Here is a 19044-nt window from a genome sequence, read left to right as displayed (position 1 = left end):
TGTCTTGACTCTTCATGTGTGGGGTCTGCGCAATACTTTCGCTGAACAGCAGCGCCGCTTAATGCTTTGCATCTGGGTTTCATCACCTCAGGGAGCTACAAATCAACAGATCATATCTCTTGCACAGTTAGTGCTCATGGGGAAAACAAGTGCTAAGGAGGCAAGTGTGCAAGTAAGTGCACTTCATGTTTGGCAGGGAAAGCACCATGTAAATAAATTCCTGCACGAGGGGTGATATTGAAGGAAAGAATTCCCTCTTGGAAAACTCCACCCTAGTGTGGCGTGAGGTGAGGGGAGGTGAAACAGTAGAGCCCCTCGTGCAACCGTGAACAGTTACGATGGGAGGAAATGACGGCATAGTCTTAAGTTCGCCGCCATTAGAGACAATGGAACCGGGCTTCCTTGAATTGTGCCCAGTTTCCACAGCTAAGTGTAAGAAAACACACAGAGGACTAACTTTTCCCCAAAAGTGCCGGCCTAGATTGGAATTTTCAATGGTGTGAAACGGTCAAGACGTTAACATGAACGTAACACCTGTCCCTTGAGATCCCGAACTTGTACGTCACAATAACGATGGATATTTGGATACATAGTTGAAGTGGAAAGATGGGGAAATAATCCACTCATATTACTGCAAAACATTTATTGGGTTACATGAATGATAAATGGAAGCGATGAAAAAATAAAGTGCAATTTTAGACCTAAAAACGGGGGGAAAATTCAGTAGCCAAAGAACAAAAGCCATCATTGCTTCTGTTTATTAATACTAAACTATTAATAATAAAGACACTGTCACATTGGATTAAGTTGTCAACTTATTAAGTTGGTTCATCAGCCGCTGCTCCACCGTATTGCTTATTATTTCTAAAAAAAACATTCAAATGACATGAAAATTAAGATTACCTACATTCATTTCTAATAGTGGCAGTATATATTTATGAGTAATGCATTAGAGAGAAACTGGTTTGCAGTGCTCTGAGCACTTTCCCAAATAAAGTAGAATTCTTATTGTTCCTTGTTCCTTCATGAGGCCATGACCTTTTTCTTGCACTCTACGGAGCACAGCAGCATTCCCTGCAGGGCCATGAAGCGCTGGCCCATAAGGCACTTGGAGCAGCAGGAGCACTGGAAACACTGGGGCTCAGCGTGCCAGTGGTGCTCTCCATACGACACGCGCTGAGCTTCAGGCTCGATGGGGTTCTGACAGGCCGCACAACACTGTGAACACAGAGAGACATGGACAAATTCACAGGAAGAAGTATATCATAGTAAATGTATTTGTTTGAAATAACACTAGTGACAAAGGTCTTTGATTACATGTTACAGGCACAATCAAGCTAGTGCATTCTGGGATATAAATATTAAATATGTATATTTTGCATATTAATATTATTTCTTCATTTTTAAGCATATTAATATATATTCTAATTAATATTAAATATTTAATTTATAATTATTAAATTACATTAAACATTAATTCATATTTTATGCCTATTTTAATAGTTAATATAATCATTAATATTTTATTTATATTTGATATGCCCTTCAGCAAGGCATCCCAGGATGCACCAGTGTGATTGCACCTGTAATTGTGTAATCAAGTGTAATCAAAGTTATTTGGAAGCAAGCCTAATTAATTATAAAAATTATTATATCAATATAATTTAATTATATTATTACAATAATAATTGCACGCGTGTAAATAATTATTATAAATATATATTAATATAATATACAGATGATAAAATATAAAAACTCTGCTTTTTTGACTGCCTGAAGTTTCTTTCTAAGCTGATGTCTAACAGATGAGTCATAAGAGCTGTGTGTCATGGGACATGCAGGCGTTGAAAGAGAACGGTGGTGTCCGATATCACACAACTCCATTATAAGCGCATCCACCCTCCTTTTCCTCTGGTTATCATGTCACTGGCACTTCCTTAATCTCCTTCACCTGCTCCTGAACCAACATGGCTGCCAAACACATGCCAAGCCTGTTAGTTTTAATAGCCCAGGCTTAGCAGGAATTCACTTCCATTTATGCATGACATGAATGATACTTGTACAACGGTTGTAAAGCTAAATGTTTCAATGATCTATCCATCCATCCATCAGTCTTAACTGTAATGTATTTCATGTTATGCCAACCAGTATTAATTTGATAATTTTCAAAAAATATAATTGTACTAAAATAGATATCATATTACTAGGTTATTGGCTATTTATTATTAGTACTTAAAAAGCACATATTAATGCCTTATTCTGCATGACCATATTCTACATCCCTTAATCCTACCCCATACCTAAACTTAACAACTACCTTACTTAACTAATAATAAGCAGTAATTAGGAGTTTATTAAGGCAAAAGTCTTAGTTCATTTATACATTGTTTTCTGAGGAAGATAAAAAGAAGTCCAATAGAAAGAAAGCTACTCAAAATCAAATAGAGCAGAGAAACAGCGAGGGAGAGAGAAAGTAAGGAATTTCTTCTCTTTACCACAGCGTGGTTCTTCATGTAGCAGGGTTTGCAAACAGGCTTGTCATTCTCCATGACGTAGGTCTCTCCAGCCAGCACACAGTCACAGTGAAAACAGCAGAAGTGCTTCAGGTGCCAATCGTGGCCCTCGGCCTGAGTGTACTCATTACTGAAGATGAGCTGGAGACCACACACACACACACACACGTTTAAGAACATTCGACATAAGAAACAGTTTAAGAACATTCAACAAAATTGCATTCATTGTTTTGCTAAGACTTGTTCAGATTTTAACACGAAACATATGGTGGGGTCTAAACATCTTGAAAATCTTGACATTGAAATTGACATTGACATCTTGACATTGAAAATCTTCCGCAATTTTTACTGTACCAATCTTTTTTTATGAACAATTGAAATGAGCATTTAGGACAATGCACATCGAGCCGCCTATTATGACATCAGCTAATTTCTTGGCACGGTGTCATGGCCGCACATATGATGCGTTAAAGCTGACATAACAAATTTTTATTAGAATTACTGCTCTAACAAAATATACATTTTCAGCAGTTTTTACTGTACCAATTATTATTTTTTTGGCCTTTGAACTTGGCATGTGGGATAATGCACACTGTCGTATTACACCATCAGCCCATTTTGTGGCGCTCTTTCTCAGCCGCTATATCCGTTAATGCGGATATAACAATTTTATACTAGAGTTACTGCACTAATTCAAATCCAAATTTTGAGCACTTTTTACTGTATAATCTTTTTTTTTCAACCATTGAACTTAGCAAATAGGACAATGCACAGTAAAAAAAGCCACCTATTGCACCATCAGTCCAATTTTCGGCGCTGTTTCTCAGCTGTCACAGAGGATGCATTAAAGTAGACAAAAGGCTGTTATAGTAGCCTTACTGCTCTAATGAAATCCAGATTCCCAGCCTTTTTTACTGTACCAATCTTTCTTTATGGACCCTTGAACTTGGCATATAGGACAATGTACATTGAGCCGACTACTGCACCATTAGCCCATTGACCTTTTGTTTAATTTTAACCTGTAAATGATCAAAGATAAGATTTTGTAACATTTAAAACATAGCCATTATTAAGTTATTGAAGATTCTGAGCTATTTCCAGGTTGCTAAACAAATGTACGCAAATTTGTGACATTGACCATGTGAACTACTTTGCCTCCACTCACCTCATCGCAACCTGCACACCGAGGCTTTTCGCTATCTCCATAATGGCGGCCACAGTACAGCTGATCCTTCTTCCAAAAATAGATCATGTCCACCAGTAGCTCGCTGCAGTTACAGCACACAAAGCACGCAGGGTGCCAGAGTTTATCGTAGCCTGCCCGCTCGGCGTAAACCGCCGGCTCACCCTTCTTCATGGGCAGCTGGCACCGGTGACATGACTGTGGGCAGAGATTCGGTGATGAGTTCAGCTTGGCATAAACATAAATGAAGAATGAAAGGGGGGGAAACACAGTCGGGGGAGGTTGGTATTAATGAAGACTTGACATATAGTGAAGGAATTGTATGGATCACACGTATGGTGCTTTTCAGAGCATGAGAAATGTCATCACTATGAACTGTTGTTCTATGCAATAGAGCTGCTGAAGATTGATTTAATTATTCTTGTCTTCCAGGGAAACAATAACAGCATACAGGTTTGGAACAACATTAGGTTGAGTTAATAAAGACACACACAATGTTCATTTTTAGGTGAACTATCCCTTTAAAAAGAGCAAGAACAAGAACAATAGGCTGATGGCATACATGTGTTTCCATCATGAGATTTCAGATGATTATTTCAAATCCACCTGAGCTCAAACATAACCACAGGGACTAAGTGTGGTAATTTATGAAGATCTCTGGAAGAACATAACGTTCATTCCAGCTGCATGACTAACACAGGCTTGGCAGTATATGAACCGCTCATGTTAATCAAGTGAATCCGGAGATGAGCACTGGAGAATGATTTGACTCCTGTGGCGCACATGTGGTGGAAATAAATACCACCGCTCAACAACTCCAAAGGCGTTTTTTCATTAATATAAGTTGACATTTAACTGGAAATAATCTAGATTGAGATTCATTTAGATATAAAGGGATAATGAGAGTAAAATTTTTACATACGCTATTTGTATGTAATAGAGAAAAGTATTCATGGCAAGCAACATTCACAATAGGTGTCCATTACTACAGTTAATACTTACGTAGTTACCAGCAGGTCCACTGAGTGAAGTCCCAGCAGCCCCTGGGGCGCCAACTTTTCCCATTGTAGCAATGGCATCACCTTTGTCTCCTGGTGTCCCTGTTGTTCCAGCACCAGGCTTCCCTCCAGCACCGGCACCTTGAGGGCCCTTTTCCCCGGCCAAACCTGCCTGCAGCCCCATCTCTTCAGGCAAGGTGATGTCGCCTATGCCCAAAGCCTCATCCTTGTACTTTCGGACATACTGCTGCATTTGCTTGACCTCGCTGGGTGAGAGTTCGTGGCAGCGCTCAGGGTCTTGGTCGTGGTCGGGCAGCTGCTTGGCCATCTGCTTCTTACGGTAATCTGCTCCCGCCGAACCAGCGATGGGTCGCCGCTCCGGAGGCAGAAGTTCCATGTAGAGCAGAGCCTGAGAGGACAAAGGTGGCGCTTTTTGGTCAATATGAAACGGGATTTGCAACTCTTACTTGACTTCTGTAATGTGATGTATTTTTGATTGAAACAGGGTATTAAAAAATAAATGACAAAGAAGTGGCAGGACTTTCGTTCTTGGTGAACCATTCGTTTAAAAAAAAAATTATTTTCTTATTTTGGGATATTCTAAGAGATATTTTTATAAATATTTTGGAATAATTTAATTATATTCATAATAAAAATTATAATAAATGCATATAAATGTATAATTTTGCATCAGAAAGTTTACTACAGAAAATAACAGAACAATGTAGGCCTACAGACAAAAGGGATTTGTGTCAATGAAAGGTGTAACTTTTAATTACTCAAATAATGTTTTTAATTAAAACTAAAGAAACATGCATTCTTATATTCTTTTCTGAAGAACAATGTTTTTATTGAAAACAACAACACATAACTGCTAATATTTTAAACTTCAGTCTTTTCCTCATTTTTAAGTATCAGCTAAATTATAAATGCATATTATATTTCTATTATTCAGTATTTTAAGACAATCAAAATATTGGTAGAGCACAAACTCTTTTTCAAACTTTCAAAGAGGGCAGTCAAAAAAAAGAAGTAGAGAACAGTGACCTCTAGTGGATCCAAGTATCATAGTACAATTACAAACTGACCCTCAAGCATTTTTGAATAAACAAATATATATAAATATAAACTTAATTTAAATATAATGTAATGTATAGTAAATCATAGAATATGATTTTAAGATTAAGAGAGTTACCAAGCCTTGGTTGATCCCAGGTGGAGCCCATTCATAGGTAACGGACTTAACCACATCAGTCTTGGCAGGCACTGCAGTAGGGGTTGGGACAGCAGTAGTGGCAGCACCAGGGCCTTTGGATGGGATGGAAGCACTATGGCCTGTCCCTAAAGCAGCAGTATGGCCTGTTCCTGATGCGGCACTATGGCCCGTCCCTAAAGCAGCAGTATGGCCTGTTCCTGATGCGGCACTATGGCACGTCCCTAAAGCAGCACTATGGCCTGTTCCTGATGCGGCAGTACGGCCTGTTGCTGGGGCTGCAGGGGAGTGAATTGACGTTCCTGGGGCAGCAACAGGTGGGGCATGAGCGGACTGAGAGCCGGGGATGTAGGTCTGGCTGGAGCCGGGGACAAAAGTGGAAGCAGGAACAGGAGTAGCAGTGCTGATGGAGGAGGCCGGGATGCTGAATGTGACTTGGTTGCCTTTATAAGACGGGATGCCATCTCTCTTCAGCCTGGCTATGAGGCCTGTGTACTTGGTGTCCTCAAAAAGCTTCCCCACCTTCTTATTCTCCTCCGTCTCGAGCTGCACGTCATGGTCCTCAACGCCGCACTTGCAGTTTCGGCAAATCTTTCTGATGAAGAGAATGACAGAATGTTTATTTTAGGGTGGAACACTTTAACCATGCACTACAATTCAAAGGTATGCGATCAGTTCGATTTGTTTTGGAAATAAAGTAATACTATTCCAGGCAGGGGCGTAGCACCAAATTCTGGGCCCTGTATACTCACAATGTCAGTAGGCCCCCTACACATGCCATTAGACGATGCGGGTTAGCAAAAATGAAAATTCAATTTTGAATAAATTTTTTTTTTAAATTATTTGAATATAAACAAGTATAAATAGTGTTTAAATCCATAATCAAATCAGATTATAGTAATGACTGGTTCTTTCGCTGTAAAATGACTTGTGTGTTGTGTTTTTACTTTTCGAGTATTAATGTGTAAGGTAGAGTTGAGTAGTTATTCAAACAAAGAGAAATACTTTCCAATTCACTTCATGATCATTTTTTTGCGCAGGTTTTTATAGCTAAAAACCGTAATAAAGTGCTCCTAGGGGGGTTGGGGGGCATGCCCCCCCGAGAAAATTTAGATTTACCTGAGCTCAACATGTGAATTTTAAGGTGTTTTGAAGACCAAAAAAAATGGACAACAGGAGCTTTAAAAGCATGTCAGTGGGCAGTATGTAGTATTTTATCAGATAACAAATTCTAAAACATGAGAATCAGTTTAAATGTCGCAATGAATTATCCACACTATAAAATGGAAATGCAGAATGTTTATGCTTATTGTGGACTATACACAATCACATATTCGAAACGGGAATGGCCTTAAATAAGAAATGATTCAAGGATTATTTTGCATAGGCTAGATGTTACATTTCAAACAAACGCCAATGCAATAATTCCAACGCTATCTCACGACCAATTCATACGAATTTGTACGAGTGATTAAAAGGTGGCTAATTCGTACGAATTTGTACGACCTCACTCGTACGAATTTGTACGATTTGTCTAAACCCACGTGACGGTTGGGTTTAGGGGCGGGGTCAGGGGTAGGTCATTCGTATGAATTCATACGATTTTGGCAAATCGTAAAATATGTACGATTTAGCAAAAAACGTACAAATTCGTACGAGTGAGGTCGTATGAATTGGTACGAATTAGCCACCTCGTAAAATTCGTACGAATTGCCGTGAGATCGGGTTTCTGTGTCCAGAGGCATATGAGCAATTAGTATGCGCATCAAATATCAATTTCATCTACTTTTTCTTTCCTAAATGAATCAATATTTGTGGACTAATCTGTTCATTTAATCAATGGTTCAATTGCTCACTCATAAAGACAGTCACTTGTCGCCGCCTTCTGGCTTAATGATGCAAGTTGCGCAAACACGAACAAGCGGAGTGATACAAACAGGGAAAAGGTCTGGCACTGAGTTCATTCTCTCAGTTGGTGTTATCAATATATTTTGAAATGAATAATGACATCAATTGGAGGGCCCAATTAATTCGAATTAGGTTAAAAAAAAAAAAAAAAAATGAAAAAATTTTTTTTTTTTTTTTTGATGGGATTTCAAAGGGCCCTCTCCCTAGACGGGGCCCTGGGTAGTCAGGTCCACTTTTCCCCCCACTACCACGCCCCTGATTCCAGGATGCATTAAATTGATTAAATGTGACAGTAAAATACATTTATAATGATGATGATAATGATTTCTGAAGAATCATGTGACACTGAAGAATGGAGTAATGATGCTGAAAATACAGCTTCACAGTCACAGGAATAAATAGTTTAAAATATTTAAAAAATAGAAAACATAAGCATAAGAGACTGACTCCACACTTTTGAACTGTAATATATGAAGAATCAAACCGAATCAAACAGCAGCGTACTGGGAGGAAAAAAAACAATGATTGATAGAGAATGAGAGTAGCATATTATTACTGTGGGACGACCTGTCACTCGGAGTTATGTCTGTTGTGTTAAGTTAAGAGTCTGATAACACTAGTTTGGATTGCTGTGCACGTCGAGTTACGGCATGCACAGAGTATTCAGTGATTACTTGGAAAAATAACAACGTGGGTTATATGCCGAAACCCTTCCGTCATGATTTTTACCACAACATTAAATAAATAAACCATATCGTGTTGCATTCAATGAGACCTGTGAACATTTTGAGAAAAGACTGTAGAGCAGGATAAAGTGCATTGTTTATCAGCAAGTTGACTTAACATGTCATGAAAAACTCTTTGTTGACTATTTGAATGGAAAATAATGCATTCTGGTCACTTTGTTGCTTCAAACCACTGTAATTAGCTATGTTTACCATCCAACAATTTATTATGCGAATTTGAGCATATTGCATACAGAAAATGCTGGATGGAAACACCAAGATGTGCATTAAAATGTATGTGCTCAATTGAGGCGGATACATTTTTTTATCCGATAAGAAACCATGTGCATAATTACGATGGAAGCTAATAAATCCGAAATCCAATTATGCGCATAAGTTACATTCGCAACTTTGTATGGAAACCTAGCTATTGTGAACGCAGGGTCAGCGAGAGGGTAATCAGGGAAACTAAATTATGACTTTTTGGTGCAAGAAACCCTGACATTATAAGGGAAGAAAATAAAATACCACAAAAGTAGAACATGGCCCCTTTTAAGGACACTTTGAGCTGTTTAACATATCAAAAAGAGCCAAGCAGAAAGAGTGATGGTCTTTGGAAATGTTACAACGTAAATCGTAGCCACAAATCCAAAGAGGCTTTATCTTCACCCAAAAAGAACTGTTTCAGCACGTCAGTGATCCAAAGCACCAGAGCACAGATGATTTTACCCAAAGCGTTTTACAAACGAAAGACTTTGAATTGAAGATGAGGAACAGGAAGTGGGCCTACGCCTGTCTGAGTCACTTTACTCCCATTTAAATGTCACTAATTCTGTTCAGCCACTGGATGGCTAGTCTCCCATCTCTGCTGCATAGAAACAAACACAAAGATGAAGTCTCTGGCTCTGCATCCAATGACCTCCACATTGACGTCTTTTCATTCAAAGAATTCCTGAATCCCCACGAGGGCGCTCGGGAATGGCATGCAGCGCCGCTGTAGAGATAGAGCTCTGGCATCTTGGCAACTGTGACTCTGTTGTGAAAAACTGGTCGAGTGCAGCGAATGGCCAGAACTCTCTCAGCGTGACACTTTTCTTGTCGTATTTGTCAGATAGATATGGTACTGCATGTTGCCGTGTTTTTCAAGATGATGATGGATAAAAACAGAGAAGTCAAACCAATGATGGCCCAAACATGATTACACAGTTGTCACAGAAAAAAACACATGCACATCACTGCACAAATACATAGGAAGGAAGCAAGTACAAACCGCCAGAAGTGAAGATCAAAGCCTTCACACTTGTCCTTGCATTTCAGACAGGCAGCTCCGGCTCCTATCTCATGGCCCAGGGTTATCTGCCAAAACAATGCATAAAGACACATTGGAGAAATCAACACGTATCAAACACATCAATCATCTGAAGTTTAAAAAGCATTTGCATAGTTTATGGTATTTTAATCAACCATCTGGCACTTTTTTTTTTTTAAATTACAAGTAAAAGGATGTGCAGAACCATCAGAAAATGTTAATTATCAACCTCAGGAGATCAAAAGAAATGAATCATTTTTTTCAGCAAGGACGCATTAAAGTGATCATAAAGATATGTATGTTACAAAAGATTTTCATTTAAAAAAAATGCAACTTTCTATAAAAAAAAAAGATATAAACAGTTAACTGGTCCCATTGACTTCCATGGTATTTTTTTTTTCCTACTATGGAAGTCAATGGGACCAGTTAACTGTTTGGTTACTGACATTCTTTAAAATATCTTCCTTTTTGTTCAGCAGAAGAAATAAACTCATACAGGTTTGAAACAACTTGAGGGTGAGTAAATGATGACAGAATTTTAATAATAAAAAAGCCTAAATAAATAAACTATGCCAAAACAGGTAAAAGTTTTGCAAATTTAGCATATATTAAGATGTCACTCGGGCTAACAAAATTTTGGGACCAAATTATTATTATTCACTATTATCTCTTTATTCTCTAACATAGTCCCACACCCAAGTTCATAAAACATAAAACATTTGCGTTTCCAATTATTTATTAAAAAAGAAAAGACCAACATGTAACACATTTCTCTCACACTCCGTGTCTGCTTTACTTGCTTAATGGACTTTATGCACAGCTGCACTACTTCCTGAACTTTAGCCAGCTCCTTTGTTTCCTGTCTGCCATTACTGGACAAACTGATTAATCCAGGTGTGTCTGATTATTGTAGTTGGTCAGGCTAGGGCTGCACAATTAATCGAATTTTAATCACGATTACGATTTTGGCTTCCCACGATCAAATTCGTGTGATCGTGCGATATTTTAAATCCGTCATTCTGTTCATAGAACGCTCCATATGAAAGTTTTTTTTTTGCAAAGCCAATCTAGCGCTGGCTCCATGACGAGCCAATAATCAGAGTTGTTCCTTGCACCGCACAGCTTAGTTTCTAGATGTAGAAACTAGAATGTTTTGCCGGACTGGACAAAAGCGAAGCAAACTGGGCGAGATGAGACAGAGTGTGTCTGCGCGCGAGCAATAGTGCGCGAGAGAGTGTGTCTGGGCGCGAGCGATAGTGCGCGAGAGACTTCAAATAACAAGAGACTTTTCAAATAACAATGACAGAATTTTATTCACTGCCATCGGGATCCCGCTTACATGGCTACCTTCCAAATAAATCAATAATTTGACACAAAATATTGATTTAAAAACGATTGTATTGCTTCCGTGTCCATGACAACGCTCTGTTTTTCATGGCAACGGTGTGTTATCAAGAAATAACAGACTGCATTCTACATTAGAATTTAACCAAGCCATGTAATAATAGGTAATAATAATTATAACAGAAGATAATATATCTAGTCTATCCTAATAATTATTATAAATACAATGTATATAACATATATATAATATAAAATATTAATAAATTATTTATTTTTATTTATTCTGGAGATGCACTGAATTTTGGTGAATAAGAGGACCCATTTTATTTTGATGCACATATTTGTACATTAGCAGGAAATGTAGCACAATATGGATGTAAAAAGCAGTTATAATTAGCCTATGTGACAAATCAACAAATAATCGTGATAATTAATCGTGATCTCAATATTGATCAAAATAATCGTGATTATCATTTTGGCCAAAATCGTGCAGCCCTAGGTCAGGCACACCTGGATTAATCAGTTTGTCTAATAATGGCAGACAGGAAACAAAGGAGCTGGCTATAGTTCAGGAAGTAGCGCAGCTGTGCATTAAGTCCATTGTGCCAAATTCAACATAGGTGAAATTGCATTTCTCTGGGGTCTGTTTCTCATAAGACAAGCAGACAATATTCAAAGAGGCTGATGTCATAAAACTTTGTTTTCTCCTTATACATGATCTAAGTGCTTCTAAAACTTCATAGAACTTAGGCCTACTATTTAGGACAAAATAAAAGATGTCACTTTACACAAACACTTCAGTATGAAGCAGGACATAATTTACATAATTAAAAGAAAAAAAATAATCTGAAACCAGTCTACTTCACTAGATATTATAATATTTAGATTATAAAGTTCATTCCTGTCTCAGCAATTCTCAACAGTAAACCTCCTGAGCTGGAAGACCGCCTTATAAGGTCAAGTATGGAGAATGCCTGGAGGGATTTTTTTTCTACACAGAGATCCCTCCAGATCTGAGGAGTTACTGTTGAACGGCAAAACTATGAGGCCCACTGTGGCATAAACATGTAACTACTGTTATTTATACTGTACCAACACTAGTGCAAGCCTCAATTATTGCTTTTAAAAACATGACAATTTTGCAGTTCTCGCAAAGATTTAGCAGGTGAAAATTATTGCATCTGTTAAAGATGCTTTAAAAATTTAATGTAAATGTTTTTTAACCGTTTCTTTGATAGACTCTTGAACTCGGAGTACACTTGCAACTTTAAAAATGTGGAAATGTTATATACATGAGAAACTGTCCGTTTCACGCAAAAATTACAATTCTCTAAAGACTGTTGGACACTTTTCCATGTGATCAAAATTAATGAGGACTGCAACTTTCAAGTTCAAAAAGGTGCCATAAAAGTAGTCCTTAATACTTGTATAATTGAAGTCTTCTTTATAATATATATATATATATATATATATATATATATATATATATATATATATATATATATATTTATATCTCCAGTGAGATGTTAACTGTGTCATTGAATCAGCAAATTTAACTCTAATAATTTAGTTTAAATTTCAGTTTGTTCATCACACAAAGTGCACGATGCATATTACTGGTAACTATTTTTTATGTTGAATTTGTGTTCTTTTCGAGGCTTGACATCTTCGGTCATCATTCATTGTTTTTGAAAAACATTTGTCAAAGTATCTTTTGTGTTTCACAGAAGGAAGAAAGAAAGAAAGAAAGAAAGAAAGAAAGAAAGAAAGAAAGAAAGAAAGAAAGAAAGAAAGAAAGAAAGAAAGAAAGAAAGTAAGAAAGAAAGAAAGAAAGAAAGAAAGAAAGAAAGAAAGTAAGTACCGGTACATCTTTAGAACGACATGTGGGTGAGTAAGTAACAGCAGTATTATAATTTTGGGCTGAACTATAACTTTAAACTGCCAGGAAGTGGAACTTCACATCTTTACATCATCATCTTACAAAACCCCACTTCTTTCTTTACTGTACATGCACTTCACAACACATTGCAACTTGGCTTGTGGTTGAATAACTGATACATGCGAAGAAAGTTTCTGCAGTAACACCCCTATGAGAAAAGAGAATGTATCAGCAGAATGATATATAATAATCATAACATATCTTCCAGCTTGTTTACAATATGGAAAAATGAAAATATATTGGCTCCATCAACTCGAATTCATTTTTTTTCCTATCAGATAAAGAGGGACCAGGATCCTCCTTCTATATTTTACTTCCTATTAATTAACCAGACCACTTCCTATTTCTTAACACATGTAACCAAGCTTTTTAAACATTTTTTTTTGTAACCAACAGTCGTTATACCAAATGTTTCGCCATGCAACGTTATAACAATGGCAGTGGCTTTACCTTTAAGGGCGTTGCCGAATGTTTCAGCAACTAACCCTTTGAACCATGACCAGTTTAATAAGCGTACCTTTTTAACTTCTTTCTCGATCTCCATTCTTGTCGAGCTTGTTTAGATTTGATAAACAGCGTTGAATCTATTCCCACCGGCAACTTTCCCTGGAGGATCACTTTTGTTGAACGGGACAGTCTCTCCCACCTCTGCCCCTCTCTGAGAGACTTCCGCTTATTGTCAATGTGCGCTGCTCAACCAATAGACGCAGAGATGTCCATGAGAACTACCAATCAGAGCCAAGCATGACATATCAAAGTTACTAAATCGAAACAATCGCGGATAGATCGAAGGTTTACGATAGCTTACTATATTTCACTGTTATGCTGTGTGAGTGACGTGGATACGTTGCTTCATTTTTAAATTATGTTTATACAATTATTTATTTTAGATATTAATTTGAAATTCTTATAAATAAAATGTAATTGTTTAAAATAAAATAGGCTACTTTTATATGTTGTATAATAATATAAAATCATATAGATAGATAGATAGATAGATAGATGTCTTCAACCAATGAGCTGCTGCCACTACAAATCCCCACATAGACAAAAGCTATTTCTTTAAGCAAACTGAAGTGAATAGTGTATTTAAATTCTGCAATCAATCATGTTTTTCATGAGAAGTCTGTGTATTGACTAAATCATACCCCTAAAAATAAAGATTTAAACAGCTGCATTGTTCTCATTCATCAGACACCAGCGTTACACAAAGTTGTGAGAACCAAAGCCGCAGGCCTGTCTGAGCTTATTTAGTGTCACAAGGTCAAAACTATCCTTGGTAGAAGTGTTTCCTGCTCTTCTATTCCACAAAGCATGATCATGTTTTGAAGAGATATAAATGCATAAGCCTATTATTTTTGCTGGGGGGGGGACACCACCACCACCACCACCACCACCAATGTGCAGCATCCACCTGGACGAAGCGATGGCAGCCATATTGCGCCAGAACGCCCACCAAACACCAGCTTACTGGTGGAGAGGAGACAGTGATGAAGCCAATCAGTAGGCTATATAAGGGGATGATTAGGAGGCCATGATGGACAGTGGCCAAGGGACAAATTTGGCCAGGATGGGATTTTTAATGACCACAGAGAGTCAGGACCTCGGTTTAACGTCTCATCCGAAGGACGGTGCTCTTTGTATAGTGTCCCCGTCACTACACTGGGGCGTTATGACCCACACAGACCACAGGGTGAGCGCCCCCTGCTGGCCTCACACCTCTTCCAGCAGCAACCTGGTTTTCTCAGGAGGTCTCCCATCCAGGTACTGACCAGGCTCAACCCTGCTTAGCTTCAGTGGGCAACCAGTCTTGAGCTACAGGGTGATATGGCTGCTGGCTTATAACCATTCTATACCTGCTTATTCCATTTTATGAGGTGAGAAGAAATAGGTTGTAATTAATTGTGACTAACTGTACCACGCTGTCTAAAGTATTATGAAAGGTGAGTTTGTTTACATGTGAGTGTATGTGACTTATTTAACATGTAGGTGTGCCTCTCCTTTCAGGATATGAATTATTATGAGGTTGTGCAGATAAGAAAACTCAAGAAGTAAATTATTACCATGGATTGGTTATCTTGACCTATATAGTAATATCTGATAAGTTTTGGTATAAATGCAACAGTTCTGGCCATCTGCTCCATTCAAACAAAGTTTTTTTCAAATAATATGCTCAATTTTTGAGATGGTAAAATGGTAGATTTTATATATATAAAAAAACAATAATATTATATAAAAAAATACCAACAATAAGTTTTGTGTAAGTGTTGCCACATTCATCTGGTTCATTCAAATATAACCAGTTCCCCGAATAATATTCTATATTAATATAATATTCAAATGGTCTTGCTTTCTTTGCTGTAACTCATCTTATGAATAATAATACTTAAAGCTGCAGTCCGGCACTTTTTTGGGTTTAAAATTTTTAAAAAAAGACATTTTGGAAAAAAAACTTAACCAGCCAGTGTTCAAAACGATCTGCTTGCCTTACCTCGATTCAAAACGGTAAGCTTGTAATAATGATTTTAATTCCAGTGGTACTGGTGGATTTCCGCGGGAATTTCGAGCATGTCTTTGCGTCATTACGTCACTTCCATCTGTACACAATAGAGAAGGAGTCCCCGGCTAGCGTGTGTGGATGATGGAGGTGGAGATTTAGCATAGCACTTGGTATGGCGGATCCCGAAAGTTTAAAGCGACAATCACCAGGGACAACTGGAGATTCACCAGTTGTAAAACACAAAGACTTTGGACTTCAGATTGGCTACAGAAAAAATATATTTTTCACGTTTTGACGTGATATACTGTAAGCAATAGTCAGATTTAATCAGCATGATATATAGCCTACTGCAATGCTTCCCCCCACCCCGCGAATTTGGTCAGAACAAACGTGAATGTTACTTACTTGTTCAGATGACATTTTCCGATGAAAATTCTAATGTTGACACTTTCAAAAAGTATACTCTGAGATTGCTGATGACAGTACAGTAGGGCTGCACGATTTTGGCCAAAATGATAATCACGATTATTTTGATCAATATTGAGATCACGATTAATTATCACGATTATTTGTTGATTTGTCACATAGGCTAATTATAACTGCTTTTTACATCCATATTGTGCTACATTTCCTGCTAATGTACAAATATGTGCATCAAAATAAAATGGGTCCTCTTATTCACCAAAATTCAGTGCATCTCCAGAATAAATAAAAATAAATAATTTATTAATATTTTATATTATATATATGTTATATACATTGTATTTATAATAATTATTAGGATAGACTAGATATATTATCTTCTGTTATAATTATTATTACCTATTATTACATGGCTTGGTTAAATTCTAATGTAGAATGCAGTCTGTTATTTCTTGATAACACACCGTTGCCATGAAAAACAGAGCGTTGTCATGGACACGGAAGCAATACAATCGTTTTTAAATCAATATTTTGTGTCAAATTATTGATTTATTTGGAAGGTAGCCATGTAAGCGGGATCCCGATGGCAGTGAATAAAATTCTGTCATTGTTATTTGAAAAGTCTCTTGTTATTTGAAGTCTCTCGCGCACTATCGCTCGCGCCCAGACACACTCTCTCGCGCACTATTGCTCGCGCGCAGACACACTCTGTCTCATCTCGCCCAGTTTGCTTCGCTTTTGTCCAGTCCGGCAAAACATTCTAGTTTCTACATCTAGAAACTAAGCTGTGCGGTGCAAGGAACAACTCTGATTATTGGCTCGTCATGGAGCCAGCGCTAGATTGGCTTTGCAAAAAAAAAACTTTCATATGGAGCGTTCTATGAACAGAATGACGGATTTAAAATATCGCACGATCACACGAATTTGATCGTGGGAAGCCAAAATCGTAATCGTGATTAAAATTCGATTAATTGTGCAGCCCTACAGTACAGTATCCACAGCGACGCGGCAGCCTCAATACATTGTGTTCATCCGCGCTGTTTCATGCCGATTTACTACCCACGCACAGTTAATAATTCCGCGAATAACTGCAATTGCAGATTTCTAACAGAGATGGCGACAAAGAGGAAAAACGACGGACTGCAGCTTTAAAAAAACTTATATAAAATATATATAAAAAATGAATGTATTAATTTATTATTATATAATAAAGGACTAAACCAATAATGCATATTTGCCCCAAAGGACCCATGACTCATTGATTTGGTCTTGTTTTTACTATCTCTCTGATTTCAGGCAATACCAACTGTGTATTGATTACATTTAGTCAACTGAGGCATATTGATTGCATTTACTAGCTTATGTTGCAATAAGTAAAATTTAGGAAAAACAGCTGCCTTCCTCTCACTCTAGTATTAGTATTGTACAATATTGTGGGAACCACAGCAGCAGGCTTCCCTTCCCATTACCACCTCAAATAACAAGGTCACAGCCAGTGAGGCAGTACATAAAAGATGTCTCTAGCTAGTTCTACTCTATGGAAGCATATGGATAGCAATATTCAATTTTAAATGTAATGCAAAGTATGAAGTATACCAAAGGATTCTAGAGTTAACTGAGGTTATCTGTCCGACAGCTAACGCTTGGTCCAAACTGGGTTATGCAGCAGGACAATGATCCCAAGCACACCAGCAAATCTACAACAGAATGGCTAAAGAAGAAGAGAATGAAGGTGTTGCACTTGCCAAGTCAAAGTCCAGAACTCAACCCGATTTAAATGCTGTGGCGGGACCTTAAGAGAGCTGTGCATAAACAGATGCCCACAAACCTAGCAACGTTGTAAAGGGGAGCGGGCCAAAATTCCTCCACAACGATATGAGAGACTGATACTGTCATGCAGAAAACGATTCCTTTAACTTATTGCTGCTAAAAGTGACTCTACAAGCAATTGAATCATAGGGTGTATATTGCCAGACCGCAATAATAGTGTCAGCCCAGATCCGGCCCAGATGTGTCAAATCCATGTGTACCAGATGTGGGCCGGATCTGGGGCGACCCTATGTTGCTGCTTGGGTAGTTTGTCACCCATGGCTTTTCCATTTTGCATTTATTTGTGTTAAATAAATAATGACACTGTGTAAAAAATATGTAATTTGTTGTTGTTTATATGAGGTTGTATTTAGTACCAATTAAGCATGGTTTAAATGTTGTATTGTTGCTGACCATGTCCATCACAGTGTACCATCTTCTGATGGATACTTCCAGCAAGATAACGCACATCACAAAGCTAACATCATCTCAGACTTGTTTCTTGAACATGGTCACTGAGTTCACTAAACGGAAATGACCTCCACAGTCACCAGATCTCAATCTGAATGTCAGTAACTAAACAGTTTATAGTCCCCATTGACTTCCATAATATTATTTTTTTTCATACTATGGAAGTCAGTGGCCCATGAACTTTTTGGAAACAATCTTCTTTTGTGTTCAGCAGAAGAAAGAAATTCATACAATTTTGGAACAACTTTAGGGTGAGGAAATGATGACAGAATTTTCATTTTTGTGCGAACTATCCCTTTAAGAGTCTCAAGAGGAAGCTGTGGCTGAGTGAGTTGTAAGGAGGAGGGTCAACATGGTCAAAGCTACAGTGACAGAATATAAAGTGTGTTTTTTTAATGTTGATAGCTACTTTATGTAAGAAGATGACCAGATTACTATTTTTAGGTGCTCTATTTGTGGCTGTTTTTGCCAAAAGGACTTTCAAGAGGTGAGTTAATTTGCGGCTTAAATTGATAATAGTTCATCCAAAACTGATAAATAAAAATATCTTCATATAATGAAATTTAAAATAACGCCACCTTTCATGTCTAAAAACATAATTACACATATGGTGTTGATGATGTCAGAGACCAGGTTCTTCGGATCAACGCAAAAGATGACGCACAAATCTCTCTCCTGAAGGAACTTTCTGAACAGGCCCATCTTGGGG

The 19044-nt window shown here is 37.7% G+C and overlaps 2 protein-coding genes across 2 annotated transcripts in view; one reads left to right on the top strand and one right to left on the bottom strand.

Moving 5' to 3' along the window:
• Window positions 1-203: 203 nt before the first annotated feature.
• On the bottom strand, window positions 204-13816 carry tes (testis derived transcript (3 LIM domains)). The gene is made up of 7 exons (XM_079603084.1): window positions 13650-13816; window positions 9811-9896; window positions 5890-6502; window positions 4699-5103; window positions 3679-3894; window positions 2496-2654; window positions 204-1218 (listed from the first exon to the last, which is right to left on the bottom strand). The coding sequence occupies exons 1-7, from the start codon at window positions 13674-13676 to the stop codon at window positions 1024-1026; spliced, it is 1701 nt and encodes a 566-aa protein (XP_079459210.1). The 5' UTR covers window positions 13677-13816; the 3' UTR covers window positions 204-1023.
• A 4883-nt stretch (window positions 13817-18699) lies between these two features.
• Window positions 18700-19044, top strand: part of LOC306993374 (carboxypeptidase A1-like) — a 16112-nt gene continuing 15767 nt past the window's right edge. Inside the window, exons 1-2 of the mRNA XM_079603085.1 lie at window positions 18700-18822; window positions 18962-19043. Coding sequence (XP_079459211.1) covers window positions 18731-18822; window positions 18962-19043 — 174 coding nt within the window. The 5' untranslated portion in view covers window positions 18700-18730. The remainder of the gene's footprint in view (window positions 18823-18961; window position 19044) is intronic.

The sequence above is a fragment of the Phoxinus phoxinus genome (genome assembly GCF_949152265.1).
Source record: "Phoxinus phoxinus genome assembly, chromosome: 25".
Classification (NCBI taxonomy): domain Eukaryota; kingdom Metazoa; phylum Chordata; class Actinopteri; order Cypriniformes; family Leuciscidae; genus Phoxinus; species Phoxinus phoxinus.
This window is presented reverse-complemented; position numbering and strand designations above follow the sequence as displayed.